This window comes from Alligator sinensis, unplaced genomic scaffold (assembly GCF_000455745.1).
Source record: "Alligator sinensis unplaced genomic scaffold, ASM45574v1 scaffold692_1, whole genome shotgun sequence".
NCBI lineage: Eukaryota > Metazoa > Chordata > Crocodylia > Alligatoridae > Alligator > Alligator sinensis.
The window spans coordinates 657,411-675,214 of NW_005842238.1; the positions used below are offsets into that span (position 1 = coordinate 657,411).

General features: G+C 41.7%; 1 protein-coding gene across 5 annotated transcripts in view; it reads right to left on the reverse strand.

The window, feature by feature from the left end:
* The window catches only part of TAOK3 (TAO kinase 3), a 150,767-nt gene that overhangs the window by 33,039 nt on the left and 99,924 nt on the right, over window positions 1–17,804 (reverse strand). For all 5 annotated transcript variants that reach the window (XM_006027368.3, XM_025208559.1, XM_025208560.1 and 2 more), the window contains 2 exons: window positions 13,519–13,686; window positions 8,930–9,136 (listed from right to left, as the gene is read on the reverse strand). In XM_006027368.3, coding sequence (XP_006027430.1) covers window positions 8,930–9,136; window positions 13,519–13,686 — 375 coding nt within the window. The remainder of the gene's footprint in view (window positions 1–8,929; window positions 9,137–13,518; window positions 13,687–17,804) is intronic.

The window sequence follows — 17,804 nt, forward strand, 5'->3', positions numbered from 1 at the left end:
TCATCCTACTCCAACAAAGAGCTTTTCCCTGGAGACAGCTAATAAGACTTCAGGTCTCCTGTGAACAAACACTGAATGGACACAACTGAAACATCTAAGGAAGAATTTGATCACAGGCATTAAGAATACAATACCAAACAGGAAAAAAAAAAAACCCAAAAAAACAAACCCACACACACACACACACACACACACACACACCAGAAGATGACATTTTTGTGCATATCTGCAACACAAAAATAGTTGTCAATCTGTTTTCAAGTCTACAGGAAAGCTGCTCTCACACACGATCTTAGCTACCAAGTTGCTACCCCACCTAGTTTTAGAACAATTGTAAACCTTAAAGTAGTGTAACAGAAGTGGTGACAGCATCTCTAATGCTAGCAGCCCCACCTCTGTTAACATAATCTTACTAGACTTGAATAATTCCACTTGAAAGGAGCAGTGCCATACTAATATTCAGCCCCAAATCTGCCCTTTTTTATTTTTATGTTTGTTACCCAGCTCCATGCAGTTTTACCTACTTCTTCCCTACAAAACACACACATGCTTTACTGTTTTCATTTAAGATATCAGCAACCCACATCCACACCTAAGGGGGACACACAATCTAGTGTCCATGTAAGAAAAACATTGTGGTGTATGGAAGCAGGGTCCGAATTCAAAGTGACATAAAGAACATTGGAACATTTTCCAATGACAAATATCTATAACTATATTCATTTTAATGTTTTAAAAGACACCTCTATTGGCAACTTTACTGCATAAGGAATAATCTCTTTCTTACGAGAATGCTTCTTTCAGTGAAAGGAAATGAGAGGAGATTCATGTTGGACATTTCTCAGTTTCCAGGAACACTTTGTAGCAAAGTTCCACGTTGACTGATGGTTTCCCCTTCCTCTAGAACTGGGGTGGGCAAAATACAGCCTGTAGGCCACATCTGGCCCACCAGGCCATTCTATTTGGTCCATGAGACCCCACCAAAACACAATTTTTACTGGTTCACAGCTGCCCCTCAAAGCCGGGAGAAGGTGGGCTTTCAGAGGTCACAAACCATAGGACCGGGTGGGCTCTGTGCTTCCACCTCTGTAGGGCTCCCAGCACTTCAGCCAGGAGCCCCATGTGGAGGCAGCATAGTTTTTGATTTTTAGTATATGATTTGTTTTTTTCTGGTTCCAAGATGGCAACCCCCTCTCCCCCAAAAGGAGTGCTTCCAGGGGAAAGGAAGGGAGCAGGGCTCAATGGGGATGGACAGACTTCTGGTGGCAAAGGTCAGGGGTTAGGAGGTGGGACTTCTGGTACCAAGATGGAGAATAGGGGGTGGGGCACCTGTCAAGGGGTGGAGCTACTGTTGTGGCCCTCGAGAGCTCACCAAAAGTCATTAAGCAGCCCTCCAGCCAAAATAATTGCCTACCCCTCCTCTAGATGTACATCAGCTGAAAGGCAGTTTGGTGAATTGCCAGTAACACTTTTCTCCCCAACAAGCAGAATAAAATTGTGAACTGAGCATGCCAAGGACCAAGTTAAGCCTTTAAAAACCCACATAATTAAGTCAATAATATGGAGCCTTCAGTTCTTCACAAAACATACTGTCTACACTAATGGCCTTGAGGCTGATCACTACAACTAGGGTATTTGTTTTGTGCTCGTTTTTTTTGCAATCATTTAATATATTTTAGATAAACAGTTTCTCCAATAGTACCGCTGCTCTGGGAAACTGGTCCATCTTCCAAGAACCCTGAAAGACTATAAAACAAGCCTCAAATGCACAAAGACCAATAATGAAAACATGTATTTCCAGATTACCTTTCAGCCCAGAAGGCTCTACTCTTCTTAAGAAACTACACCTCTGAACAAATAACATTTAAAGAAAATAGCCATATAACCATATCTCCTTGAACATCGACTGGTTGGTTCAAACAGCTTCTAGCTTGGTATCCATGTAACTTATGTACATTAATGAATTTATCCTCAGATCATGCCCAGAAGGCAACAAAGTACTAGCATCCCCATTTTCTAGATGGTGATCTGAAGAACCGAGAGTCAAAAAAACCTGCCTAGTGTCACACCAAGGGCAAAACTAAGAACTGACCTTTTATCTCCTATGTCCCAGTCACACTATATTCCTTCTTTGTCTGCTCCTTGATAAAAAGTATTTTATGACAAACTCACCCCAGTAATGCAACATTTATGTCCTCACAACACCCATGTACTTAACTGGGTTACTGAATGCATCAGGCTACCAGTATTCCCACTATACACGTAACACATTCTACCCAGGTTCTTTCTTGGCCACTCTTAAGAGTGAGACTGACTAGAAATATATTTAAAAAACCTTGCTACCCCTTCCCAAAACAACAATAGTCACAGTTACATGGACTTGATGGTGGTCCCACTGAAGTTAATGAGAATTTGCCTGATTCAGTGGTAGCAGGTCTGTTTGCATATGATCCTAAAGATTTTAAGTATACAAAATCATTGCTTGAAGGGTGCAATTCTGTCTGCTTTAGCAGTTTTACTTTTAAGAACAAAGAATCACGAAAACGCAAAATTATAAAAAAAATCTCTAGCTGGAACAGCGAATTGGACAAGACGCAGAGAAAAATAAGCTCAATTGCATTTGGTCAGCTTAAATACTCACATTTTCACCTCTAAAGGATAATTTGTTCACATATATTATCTGGACTGATACTAAAAGCAGCAAGCAGTTGTGAAAATATTCCCTCAATCAGCTCAATCTGACAAATGGTCCCAGGACAACATTATTAACTAAACCAAGAAGACTGCTGGTCTCCCACACCAAAGTAACAAGGAATTTCTAAACTAGTAATGGTTAGGTTCGAAGGGACACCTTGGTAGGGAGGAAAGGGGGCATATAAATAGCCATTTTTAACAGCACGGCAGTCAGTGCTGCCTTGCGTCCCACTGCCGCCCAGGGTGCAGATGTGCCTTGTTGCGGCTCTGCTTAAGGCAAAATCTCTGTTTCTAGCATTGCTTGGCTTCATGCACAGAAGGTAGTCAAAAGGCCATTACATGTCTTGCTCCTTACCCTTCATTTCAAGCCCAGAATTCACCATTCTTACAAGCCTGGCTATCCAGATATCCCCACTGAATCTCCCTCCGCAAAGTATAATCCCACTGCTGTATTCATTCTCCCCATATGGATTAGAGACCCAGAGAGATAACAGAGCAGCTCAGCATCCTGGGCACCCCCTCAATGGCAGCACCTGGAGCTGCTGCCCAGCTGTCCCCCTCAGTTACCCAACTACAGAGGACTCAAGCTCTAAGACATACCCATGTTAATCCTACCCACACCACCTATACTGCTTGCACTTCCAGACACGTCCCCACTGAATCCAGTTAGGAAGTCATATATCAATCAGAGAGGTGAGAGTTTGCCCCCGCCACCAACCTGTAGTTAGCAACTGGGTAAGTCTGTTATGTTGCAACAGTTCGTTAACCAAAATAAATCCCCCTATGTGGACATGGTAAAGAGTTGAGGGAGCTTAAGAACAAACACCCTCCATTCAGGCCTCTTGTTCTAATCATGTTTTAAACAGATGGGTGCATGCTTACAACAGGTCTTCCTAAAGATTTTATTGGGGATAAATTATTACCAAACAAAAGAAGTGGCGGCTGGAAAGTACTGGGTATTTCAATGCTGAAATTAGCATCCCAGCAACAGCTCTGTAAAGCAGTTGGATAAAATAACAAAGGACTTTAGGGAAAAAAAAGACAACACCTTTATTAACTTTTTGTTTCGGTATAGTGAGAATGGTGTTTTTAACTAATGTCAAGCCTTGGAGCTATAAAACATGGAAGTGCTCTAAGTCCTGTCACTTGACACATTCAGAAAGGACAATGTACTGATATGCCATAGTACAACGGTTCCCAATTTGTGGTACACGTACCACCAGTTGTATGCAGACAACCTGTCAGTGGTACGTGTTAACAGATTTATTATAATTATTTTATATGACAAAAATTTGTTGGTGGTATTTAAGGTTGAACTGAAAAATTTGCTGGTGGTACTTAAGGTTGTATCGTTTTAAATTGGTGGTGTGCAATCTGCCAAAGTTTGGGAACCACTTCCATAGGAAAGATTTGTATCTTGTCAGGTGAATGGGCTGGATGAGAATAAATCATCTATTATGTGTGAGCAGGAAGTGGCGAGCACTGATGGTGTACTGTTGAACGCTGTTTTGGTAACCATTAATACACAAATCTTCCTTTTACAGTTACTGCTAAGGGGTAGCTTAAATACCGCCTCTGGCTTTGACCGTAGTGAGTTACAGCCAAGTCAACATCACTTACAGTGAAGATGGCAACTGGAACAGTGGCATACTTCCTAGTGCCACTATTACATTGAGTTTCAGCATTTTATGCTTCCCATGGTAGCAGCATCTATTCCCCTATATGCAATAAAGGGTCAGTTACTGCTGATTAAAACCCCATCTTCCTGCTAGCATTATTCCAACTTCCAATGGAGGAGAAATAGGTACCACACTGACAGAATGGAAAAGCCTGTGTAATACTCAGCACTTTTGATGCACACAACACCCCATTAGCTGCCTATCTAAAGCCAGGAAATTTGATAGTGGGTACATCTACACAGGCCATTAAGGTGTTATGATAAATTCCGGCACAGTGTGCACCGGAGTTTATCACAGTGTCTTAATGGCACATGTAGATGATCAAACTGCTGCAGTCCAGGGTACACTGGGGGGTCAGCCCGAGGCTCCAGGAAGCAGTGTCAGGGCTGGCCAGGCCACAGGAGTTCCCCAGCATGAGAAGCCCTGTGGCTAGAGGGCAGGCAGGGGTCTGGGTCCCCTGCTGCATGGGCTGACCAGGCACAATGTACACTTGGGTCAGCATTTACACATGTGTTTAAGTGCAATCATTTTTGTCACAGTAAGATAGTACTGTCAGTGATGGGACAGTACTATCTCACAGTGGTGAAAATTAGTTTGCTGAGGTTTAATAGCGTCACATGTATAGACTGGTGCCTTACACCACAGCAAATTAGTTTACTGTGCAGTTAAAGGGCACATGTAAATGCACCCAGTTAGTCCTCTAGAGGATCCAGATACTCACTCTCATTTTTGCTTCAAAGTGTGTTAATTGATGTTTATCCAGTTTTAGTTTTAAATTCCTGTATCATTTCACTTTGGAGAACAGAGAAAATACAAAGCTTAATTACATTTCTCTGCTTTTTTTTTTTTTTTTTTTTAATTATTTCAAGATACAGCCTTTTGGTCTGCAAGAAAAGTGTTATTTAACCTGGAATTTTTAACCTGAACTGCTAAATGAATGCCTGAATCAACTCCCAAAGGGACCTGGCCAGGGGACTGTAACATGATCTTTGGAGAAAGAGACAGAAGTACAGTTATATAACTCCCTCTCCAACAAGGCAGACCCACCCTCCTGAGGCTGGTTATTAGGGTTCTTCTCCTTGACCCTGAACATACAGAGCACAACAAGAAAGGATAGGGTCTGACATTCACACTGGCAAGAGAAACTGTAGATGGCTTGTATGTGAGGGACAGAGATGAGAGAGGTATCTAGATTTCCATTAAGAAATGTGCTGGTGGTCACTGTACCTCTTGCAAGTACAGATCTGCTGACCCAGTGTAAATGAGGAACAGGAGGGTAGGAAAGGCAAGCTCTTGCCTGTCTACCCTGATACTCTACCTCCATTTTGTGCCAAGGACTTTGTTTCAGCCTGTTAGAAAAAACTGGCTCAAAGTTAATGTAAAGGACTGCTCACCCTGATAAGAGAGGGCTGGGACTATTTTTTCTTGCAAGTTGGAGGGGCAACCACATATAGGGTCTGCATGGGCTAAAGCTGCCACTATTCTGGACACAAATGCAGACCTTACCAGACAGGGGCTTTCATTCTGCATCAGAGACTGCGTTTGGGAAGGGTACCCCTTGATGTGTATGTGTTATGGAGTGATCAGAATAGTCGCAGGGACCTCAGCCAGCAAAGTTTCTGTAACCAGCCAAAGCAAAACTAGAGCAGGAGCAGAGGTCATTTTACTTATTTAGTGGCAACCAAGTATGCTCTGCTGTATATATGAGTATTTGCAGCTATCTAATAGTAGTGAACATCTCAAAGCGAGTCTATGAACTTGTGCTAATTCAACATAGCTATTAACAGTTACAATGCTTAAAATCTCTGCAAAGACACCCAAACTTTGCTCAAAGTAAATCTGCCCAAGCCCTGCTCCTAGTTCACACTAATAGGAACCAACTGTAGTTCCCTTCCTGACTACCCAGATGAAACTGCAGCATTGCATGATGGGACCTGTAGTTCTCACCACACCACTGATTTGTTTTATGCTAGATTTGTAAGTGCACACGCAATGATCTTGAGAGCACAGATCCAGGAAGAGACTGAAATGCTCATAATATTTAGATCCTGATTTGTTTAAAAACATTACTAGTCCATATGCCAGTCTGCCAATTCATAGCATTTTAAAAACTTTCAGATACATGGGACTGCATTAGAGTTCTTCATTTTTGAGTACTACAGCTTGTGTGGTGCTCCAACTTGCCTTTTAGCATTGTGCGGACCAAGCCTATGTTCACTACCTGAAAAGGGAGACATGATGACAGCTTAGATCTAGGCAGAAGCCCAGAGCACTTGTTTCACCTGGTGCTTCCCTCTTTTCCTTCAGAAGCTGGTTAAATGCAAGTTGAAGATTTAATTTAAGATCTGCACCTATGTCTTGTCCCATCCTGTCTGGGGTTTAGGTTCTGAGTGGCACTAAGAACTCACTGGCTCCAGAAATGTCTTCTCGGCAGCTAGAACAGGGAGGGTCACCCAGAATACTTCTGAGCAGTCCTCACAAAAGCCTCACTAATATATGCAAAGAGCCACCCAAGTCTTGAATTTACACTACCCGACTTTTCAAAGGAGGGCACTTTGCAACATTTTGAAGACAAGTCTTTTAGTTTCAGATTTAAGTACCTACAGATAAAGCTGCTGTTTCAATCTGATTTCTATTTTAGTCTCTCATATATATTTATTAGACATTTATATTTCATTAGTATGCATGTGTAGTTTAAACACCCTTCACTGAGAATTACTTTCAAACACAGAGTTAAAAATATATGTAATTTTAAACTACATTTTTTCTAACTTTGATGTTACTTCATACTGTAGCTATTCTGTCCATTCACCTCTATACAAAAATATAGTGGAAGACCATAAAAAGTTAACAACAACCAACTTATATCAGACATCTATTAAATTTATAAGCATGGGGAGAACAGCAGTAATCTCAGATACTGTGCTGTGGTAACTGATGGCAAATGATGACTTTAAAGACAACCTCATCAGAAAGAACAGAAAACCTTATCAACTAGGCAGGAACACATTTCAATTTTCAGTGATCTACACTTGAGCATATGTACCTTGAATCATAGTTGTGAGCAAATGTGCAGATCTCCCCTTCCTTAAGCAATGAGACAGCCTCAGCTTGTTACTTTCCCACACAAGCCTTTCACACAATGGCAGTGACAATGGCAGTGCACAACAATACATTTATGCAAGTGCATTCTTCCCTACCCACAAAAAACCTGAACTAGCTATCTTACCGGTAATCTAATGCCTTTAAATCATGAGCAGGACATTAATACTGCATATAATCAATGAGCTAGGGCTAGTAGTTTTACAGGAATTAGGAACTTCCCTCCCATTGACATTGCCTAGTGTTGTATTTTCCATCTCAAAGACACTGGGAGCTGTATACAGATCCAGAAGGATTAACACACAAGCCTTAGTGATCTGTGTGCCTAGGAAGAATTGTACAATTCGTACAAATAAAGTTTTATTCTGAAATTAAATAGAAACTCCATGCCTATAAAATAAATGCAATTCATGCCTGCTGAGAGAGTTGCACAGCCTGTATTTTCATGACCTGCATTGACAGTAAAACCAGTAAAAGCCTTATTGTAACCTGTGAAAGTAAAGTAATCATTCACATCAGCCCCTCAAACTATTTTATACATATTCCTGCAGCACACACAACAGTCTCTGGCATATTTTCTTCACTCACTCAGAAGGATCCGTTTCACACCCCATATGTATTCTTTTTAACAAGGGCTCACTCTGAAGATGAGATTTCAAGCACATTTAAGGAGAACGTAAAACAAACATCTTTTAAACTTCTGAGTAAACAAACTGTGGTACTTGTTGGAAAATGGAGAGGACTACCAGGAGAAGGCTGACCCTGAAATTTTTTTACCAGTAATTTTCAAATGTCGCAAACCATCACGTGGATCAATTTGCTTAGAAGCATAAGCATTTAAATGGTTAAAATGAGGCTATGCTGCTACAATGTCACTGAGAAATTCACACTTCTGTTGCTGTAGTGTTTTAGCTCCTCTGGCTGTAAAGCAGAGATATAACTTTTGAAGCTCCCTACAGATTCAGTCCCAGAATTAGAACCTCCATTTTGCTGTCCACTAAGTATGGAAACTACTAGGAGTATGTACAAAGAGTCTTCTGAAGGGAGATCCAAATGCATGCCAGACAATCACAAGTTGCGACTGCTAGATAGTTAGTGACCCCTTCAAACCAGGCTACAACACAACTGCTCAGAGGAGAATGAGGGCTCGTGTTTCAAGCAAGCATAAAAGTGCAGAGGCATTGCAGGGTTAGGGTACATGCATGTGATCTGCCTGAACTGTCCATGTACTGACAGTTCTACCACAGCTGCACCTCTATTAGCACCACCTTGTTAAGCATCCAACTGCCAAAGCCAGAAAAGAAGGAACAGCGAGTCTCTAACCACCTTGAGGGCTAGTGAGGGGGTGCACAAGAGGCCTTCCATACATTGCTGTATTAGGCCTTAAGCAACCTGACCCAATGTGAGCTGTAGCAGAGACTGCAGGAAGCTGCGGAGAGCACCAGAGAACATACCTTCTTGTGCACAACAGAGGAAGTGGAATTAATTGTGCTCTCGTCGTTATGCATCATGACCAGTTCAGGGCTGCTCTCATCCAGGACTTCCTGCATGCTGCTCACACTGCTGCTCTGACTGCCTGTGCTGACAGACATACTTGGGATGGAATGGTTGCTGCCCAGACTGTCCATCTTCCTACTCAGGTTTGATCCATGCTCACTGTCCTATAAAATAAGGGGCATTGGTTACAAAATACTGCTGGAAATGAGCTACCCAAACACGTTTCTGCAGTGGCCCAAGTTGCTTTAAAGGCAGTTCTGCAGAAGTACAAGTTCTCCATCCCTTACTTCCTGGCATCTAAAAGCCTCATGCAAACATTGCTCTAAGGTAACAAGATGCTCTGTCTGGGGCAGTCACTTTCTCCTCATTTACCCTGACGCTATACCATCCAGATCTCCCTCAAATTAATTAAAAGCTGGGCAATGCCACCATTTGAGTAGGAGACTTCCAGGGGATGCAGAAATGTGTGTGGCAGCAAGATTAGTGTTTGAGACTGGGGTGCTCTTTCCTCCAAGTCATTATTGCAAAAAATGCCCCCATCCAGGTGCTCTGTATCAGAAAAGACTCAGTGACTGTGTTTGCAATCATTCAGGATTCCACAGTACTTTTCATAGTTAATCAGCAGGTATACTCCATAGACTTAAAATGCCCTTGTCCTTTCAATTAAGATACAATGCATTGTAAGTTCTGATGTAGTGGTCTTCACTTGGAAACTCTTGACATCTCCATAGAAGAGGTCATATTACAGTGATCTGTGTGTAGCATAGTAAGTTTAATTACATGATCGCACAACTATTTCTCATGTAATAATTAACATTTCTTTTTCTTCTAGGGACTGAAATGCACCAGGATAGAGTCCTTTTTCACATTCAGCATGTCTACAAATAAAATACACACCTTGATTTTAAAAGACAGAAGAAAAAAAAAAGATTTTTCCTCAAAAGCCTCTGCCAAGGGGCATGAAAGAAAGTGTCCACTATCAGCCCCACATGTAGTACCTGCAGCTTTAGTTTAACTTTTCTCTGGCAGAGGCCTAAGCAGCAAAAACTGCTATTGCTGTATTTACTCAATTATAACGTGCATTTCAATATCCAGTAACTGATTTTTTTTTTCTTTGGTATACAACATGCATCTTTTTTCTCAAAAATAGGGCATTTTTCTTCCTTGTCTACAGATCACTATCTTATTGGATCAGGCTGAACTGCAATGACTTAGAGGAGCAGTTATGTCAAAATGACTGACAATATAATGCAGTAGCAGCTGTTGGTGAGAGTTCTCCATAAGGATCCCAGGACGCTGGAAAACTGTCCAATCCTGGGTCTAAAATACTTTTGATTGGCCAAAATTCTTGTGACTTTTACTGCTAAAATACTTTTGATTGGCCATTTAGCAGGGCCTACTTTTTTTGCCCTGGCCTTTGAGGAGAGCTAGGGGAGAAAAGTTACTAGCCAATTAAGAGTTTGTTACTTGGAGCAGCTGTCTGACAAAGCAGTAAGTTGACCAAGATCTGTATTTGAATGTGTAATTTTAATTAGACAGGTTACTCAAAGCTGCGTATGAATGTTTTTTATACTAAAGGGTATAAAAGGGTATATACTAAAAGGTATAACTACAGAGTTTGACTGACATATGCAGCAAAATAAAAAATTTCCAAGAAGCTGATCTAAGGTTGCAGAAGAAACAGCATCTTGCAGTATCTGTGTTACAGCACATGGCCATGTAATTTAAGAATACACAGGCACAAAGGACAGGGTTACGACTGCATATATAAACTTAATGTCTTTCTTTCTGTCTAGGGTATCTACACCTGTAACCTTAACATTCTAGCAGCTAGTGATAAAAAGTCCTTTTCTAAAACCAAAATGTTGTTTTTATTGGCTACACAATTAGGTGTACTTTGAGGAACATCTTCCCCTCATTCCCTAGGAAGCATCTGAGGGAAACTATCTTGCTGTGGGCCTCAGTAGGTGGGCAGCTTTTACTGACAAGGTGAGCAGTCACCAAGGCAAGGGTTAAATTCTGTCTTGGCTGGCCAAGTTAGACATGCACATGTGAGCAATGTGGCCTTTCTTAGTGGCATGCAAACTTAGTGGAAAAACTCAGCATAAAGCATACTGCTAGTGTGCAGGACATGAACTTCATTAGACCATTAACTCAAAGAAAGCAAAACCAGGTGTTCCTGGTACTCTAAAGCACTTAGTGAGGACTACTGGAACATTACTTCATCCTGCTAACTCCAATCAGCTAAACTGTAGAATGAAAAAGTCTCTCTCCTCTTTGGTGTTCTTGTATCTCCTCGGTTTCCTTCACAGCAAACAGCCTCAGTTGCGCTTCTCAGTATGGGACTGCCAGTAGAGTGTTTCCAATTGTTGTCCAATGCCACTTTGGGTACCTTATCCTGTTTAATATACCGAAAGCAACACTCCATTCTCCTCCAAACCCAACATTTTTTCATTTGCCTTTTCCTTTTTCCAAAATAGGACAGCTGTACTTTACAAGCACAATATAAGGCCCACGCTGAACTTTGGCCTCCTGCAGATTTTCCTATGCTCCAGGAGACAGGTAACAGCCAAGCAATATCAGTTTACCTGGGGGGGAAAAAATTCTGCACCAAACCATTATGCACTTATTTATCCAAATGTGTCCATGTCAAGTGACATTCATTTTCATTTCATATCATCAATTGAAAAATCACCCATTGCCTTCTCTGCATCACAGTTAGAGTCAATTACTACAGACTGATTAAGTGGGTTGTTTATAACATAAGGCTTGAACTGAACTGGATTTTAATTTTGTGTCTTCACATTGCTTTTCCATGTGAAAACAATGATTTTCCCTTTTTTGTGCTCGAGAGCTTTTTAAAAGTCCAGCTGCTCAGATGATTTCATTTTCAACTTGTGATAGGCCAATTACTGTATATGAAAGTCTCAGAAACTAGAGGAACATTACAATGGTGACAGTAAATGGGCTCAACTGCATTTATAAAACAGAAAAGCCTAATCTATCAATCGCCGACAGTGTAGCCCAACAATTTTATGCTGGGAAGCTAATTCATTTGTACCCTTCACTCACCTACCCCAATAAGTTTCAAGGCTCAGATACACTTCAGCTATACCTTGTAACTCAAAGACAAAATAAAATGTCCCTTACTATGCTTTTAGTACCCTCTTGCTTTTCCTTTAGGCTTTAACCCTACTTCAGGGCTTACACTACAGGTGGCTGAAGCCCATTAATGCTGTCTTTATTGGCTGGGAGGATCTCTATTGAGTGAGGTCAGCTGGCCCCTCTCTGCTATTAAAAATGTCCTTTTCACTGATGGGCATGGTTTATATTTAAGATCAACAACACCCACTGCAATCACAAGTTAAATCTCTTTAAACTTGTTGCTTAAAACTGTTATTAGTGTCTTAATTAACCCTTGCCTTAAAATAAAAACCATTTCAACCTTGCCTCATTCTCAACCTGGGCAAGCTTTGTAGTGCACCTGAAAGAACTGTATGTAGCCCAAGGTAAGCAGGAAAAAGGAAGCACATCCCAAAACAAAGGATCCCTCAAGTTGCAGAAGACAATGGCATAGCTTAATAAACATAGTCTCAGCTTCAGAAACTCAAAGGGCTTCACACAAGTCCTATGTCAGCTATATCCAAGCACTATTTCCACCACTGGTGAAATGCAGCCACTCCTAGAGTGGAGTGCAGCTTCTGTTTACCACCACACTCCAGCTTTGGGGCAGAAGTTAAGAACAATATTTTATTTAATTTCGGCCACTAGCCTTGTGATGGTGGTGGTTAGGCAACACTTCTGTCCTTTAGTTGAGGGCAGTTCTGGAAGGTCTTGGAGCACTGCTTCAGTCTTCCTCTGAAGTATTTTTCCTTGCAGGGTTTTCTTGACATCCAATGATGAAGTGTGCACACAACCAAATGTGGGGATTGTGCTTCAAGATTTTTCTTCTCTTGAACCTGGCACTAAAAACCCCCCAGAAACTCGTATACCCTACAGAGGGTTGGGAGCATAGGTCTGATCTGATAAAGTATGCAGAGCTAAACTGGCCATGCTTTAAGGGAACTTATTTCCTACTATCCAAATATATTCAATGCATTTGGCTGGCCAGCCTTGCCCCTCCAGATTTGATTTTACTTGAACTCTCCCTGACCTGGCCCCTAAAACACCTGTCTTCCCTTTCAAAATCTCCTTTAAAAAACTCTTGTTCTGTAGCTCTAAAACCCAAGATTGTCTTTTGAACAAAGACGACAAAGTTTTCGAGTCACCAAAGTGTATGCACTCCCACCCCCAACTCAACCCAAATAATTGGATTCTCTTGTTGCTGCCAGTCTTACGTTTCCTCACCATTTCTGTTGAATCATGTGGTACCTTAATTACTTGGACTGCATTTACACCTAGATTACACACACACTCCAAGGGACAGGGCACTTTTCAATTGCTCTTGTAAGCATACAGCCTGCTTTTGAAGTGTGTAGCTGTAATACAGAATCATAGAATATTAGGGGTTGGAAGGGACCTCAGGAGATCATAATAAATATCATACCTCCTCTTCCTCTTGGGACTCTGTCAGCGGGCCGTTCCGTGCTTCCTGGAAAAGGATTTTCTTCATTTTCCGGTACTGGAGGTTGTCCAGTTCACGTACTGCATCCTTTGTCCTTTGTATTAGGTCAATTAGAACTCGGGATGGCCGGTCTCGACGTACAAAGTCATGCTGATTTTGAAAGAGAAGAAAAATATGGCCTGAGACACAGCACCAGGGTGTTATACCCAATGATACCAAGCTTGATTTTTAATCCTACAGTAAAAGTCTCAAGAAATTACAGATCCTACCGCACTCTTATCACTATCAGGGGGCCAGAGCTCCCAAATACATTTAGTAGCCATTAGACACACAGTATGCATCAGCAACATCAAGTGAACACAGTGGCCATGTGATAACCTATGAGGTGCAATGGTCAGGTTCCAAAATATTTTGTTCAGTATTGCAAATTTTACTTGTGCACAGCTGTAGTCATGTGCAGGATACAGAGAACTATCGCTGGTCACTGTTCCATGTGAAAACCATCATAAATTAGCAAATGACCTACATGGGAAGTCTTCAACTGGAGGCTGCATTAGATACGGAGTAAGGGACTTGGATTCTACTTACAGCCCACCACTGATCTGACCCTGAGAAAAATCTCTTCCCCACTCTGTGCCCCTGTTTCCCCTCCTGCCCCTTGCTTGTCTTGTTTCTTTAAATAAGAAGTGATTTGGGACAGCAACCATCTCTACCATACCTACCACAATGGGTCCTGTGGCTTGGTTGGGGTCCATAGACAATAGTATCAAACAAACAAAACTTGTTCCTCATTGAACAAGCATTGTACAAAAAAGATGCCTTCTTTACATTATTGCAGATTCACAAAGAGGATTGGTGAGAGAATTATGGGCTTTCTTCTTTTGACAATAAATCAATAGGAGAGCAATCAGGTCCTTCATTCTTAACCTTTTTAGATTCACGGCACCCCCTCCTTAGACTCCAGTCACCCCTCAGAAAATGCCTGATCTTAGTTTCCCCCAATTTTTTCTGACTACAGAAAAATACTAGAGCAATTCTTTTGTTGCAAAGAACTCAGAAAGACCATAATAAGCCATAACGTTTTTAACACTCTGAATTTCTATTTGAAAACTCTGGGTTTGTCTTGTGAATCATGTTTCCACACCTAACAGTGCTAGCATTGTACAGCACCCAGTAACATCCTTGAAAAAATCTCAAGGCACCCTACTTGATAATCACTGCTTTATACAGACCTCAGTTCTGGAAAGCAAATGAAGCACATGTCCCTCTATTTAGGCCAGCACCTAACTTTAATGACTTCAGTAGGATGTAAGTGCATGCTAGAGTGCCCTCTTCCTGAACAGTCAATAGATATACTTTTCTGAATAGGGCCACAGACGATGGAGTACAATATTATTGCTTAGCAGCCTTTTGTTTCTAAACGAAGTTTAAAACAAACAAACGTAGAGTATGCATTGGCTAATATTTTGCATGTGATCTCTGCAGTAGCACATGCTCCTTAAAAGCGGCACAGTAAAATACATTAGTGAATGCTCTAAGGAGCAAGTATTTCCAACACATTTCTAAAAGTGAGAACATTGAAGCAGAGGAAATAGATTCTGTCACCTGAAAACTTGCCACACCAGGTCTGATGTTCCAGAACACTTGCTACTAGGCATTGCAGAACCACACTATGAAGAGTCCTATTGATGTCCATGGAACCTGTTACAGATTCAGCCCTACCAGAGGTAATCACAAGAATGATGGGAGCCCAACGTGCGCATAAGGAACTTCTAGGATGCCTCAAATTCAAAAGGAAAGCAAACAGAGAATGGAAAGGTGGGCAGATGACCAAGGAAGCAAACCAGGAAATAGCAAGAATTTGCACGGACAAAAATCAGGAAGAGAAAGTTTAAAGAGTTGCACCTGGCAAGGGAGGTTAGGGACAATAAGAAAAGGTTGTAAGTACACTGGCGAGAAAAGAAACCAAGGAAGCTGTAGGCCCACTGTTAAACAGACAGGGTGAACTCTTAACAGAAGATGCAAACACAGAGTTTCTCAACAGCTACTTTGCCTTAGTCTTCACAAAGAAAAATTAACCTGCAACCAAATACCTAATAAGGATAATTTGGATAAGAAAGGGGACAAGCTGAGGGATGAGATAACAAGAGACCATCAGAAAGCTTTTGATGGATCTAAATGACTTCAAGTCAACCAAGCTTAATGAACTTCAGTTTCATAGTACTGACGGAACTGGAGGAGATCTTGAAGCCCTTGTCAATGATGTTTATGAAGGCATGGGAAACAGGCAAGGTACCACAGGACTGGAAAAGGGCCAGTGTAATACCACTCTTTAAAAAACGGCAAAAAAGAGGACTCAGGGAACTACAGACTGGTTAGACTTACCTTAATACCTGGGAAGTTATTGGAACATATCCTTAGGAAGTCCATTTACAAGCACCTAGAGGAAGAAAGGCTGATCACAAGCAGACAGCCTGGATTTACTAAGAACAAATAGTTCCAAACAAACTTGATCTCCTTCTCTGACAAAGTAACTACTTAGGTGGATAAAGGGAATGCAGTGGATATAATATATCTGGACTTCAGCAAGGCTCACATTATCTCCTCATAAAAAATAGGGAAATATGGGCTACACAATACTACTATAATAGACAAATGATTCATCAAGAGTCACGAAAAAGGGTAATTATAAATGGATCCAGGTCAGTATGGCAGGAATTTTCAAGTGGAGTCCCATGGAGGTCTGTTCTGGACCTGATGCTGTTCAACAAATTTAGTAATGATTTGGGTGCTGGAATAGATAGTGTCTTGAGGAAATTTTCAGACAACATAAAACTGGGAATGATTGTGAATATGTTGGAGAACAGGAGTGCAATTCAGAAGGATCTTGACAGATTAGAAACCTGGGTTGGAGCTAAAAGGATGAAGCTCAATGCTAGTAAATTCAAGGTACTACACCTTGGGAAGAATAATCCAAAACACAAATATAAAATACCTGACATTTGGCTGGATGGCAGCACTACAGAGAAGGACTCTAGGAGTCTTGATAGATCACAGACTCAATATGAGTCTACAGTGTGATGTAGCTGCAGAAAGGGCAAATGCAGTTTTGGGATGAATCAATAGAAGCATTAGGTGCAAGACACAGGAGGTGATAGTACCTCTTTACTCAGCACTGGTTAGACCTCATTTTGAGTATGATGTCCAGTTTTGGGCTCTACATTTTTTAAAAGGGACATGTAGAAGTTAGAGAGACAGGTGACAAGTGATAAAGAGGTTGACAGGCAAGTCATACAAGGAGAGGTTGAAGGAAATAGGAATGCTCAACTTGCAGAAAAGGCAGTTGAGGGGGACATGATAAAAAGTCTTCAAATACTCAAAGGGTTGCCATAACAAAGAGGGAAAACACTTCTCTCTTTCTACAGGGAGCAGGAAGTGGACCAATGACTTGAAGTTGCAGCAAAGTAGGTTTAGATTGAATGTTAGGAAAAGCTTCTGCAGAGCAAGGCGGTGGAACAGACTGCTAGGGAAGTTGTGGAATCTCTATCATTGGAGGTGTTTAAGAAGAGACTGGACAAGCACAGGTCAGGCATGATCAAGGAAGGCGTAACTATGTCTGTGCTCTGCTATGGCTATTTCCCACGCTTCTGGGCTTTTCTGGTTGTCGCAAGACACCAGAAATGAATTCTGTTCCCCTCACCTGCTGCTATGTGTCAGGGTTTATTTATTTTCTGCCTCCCCCAGAAGAACTCTGTCCTTGGACCAATATCATTCAACATCTTCATTAATGATGTGGACATTGGAATCAGAAGCGGACTGGCCAAGTTCGCCGAGGACACCAAACTTTGGGGCAAAGCATCCACACCTGAAGACAGGAAGGCAATCCAGGCTGACCTGGACAGGCTCAGCAAATGGGTGGATGAGAACCTGATGGTGTTTAACACTGAAAAATACAAGGTTCTCCACCTTGGGAGGAAAAACCTGCAGCATCCTTATAGGCTCGGCAGTGCTACGCTAGCGAGCACTATGGAAGAAAGAGACTTGGGCGTCATCATTGACCACAAGATGAACATAAGCCTTCAATGCGATGCTGCAGCTAGTAAAGCGAGCAAAACGCTGGCTTGCATCCATAGATGCTCCTCGAGCAAATCCCAGGACGTCATTCTCCCGTTGTACTCGGCCTTGGTGAGGCCACAGCTGGAGTACTGCGTCCAGTTTTGGGCCCCACAATTCAAAAAGGATGTGGAGAAGCTTGAGAGAGTCCAGAG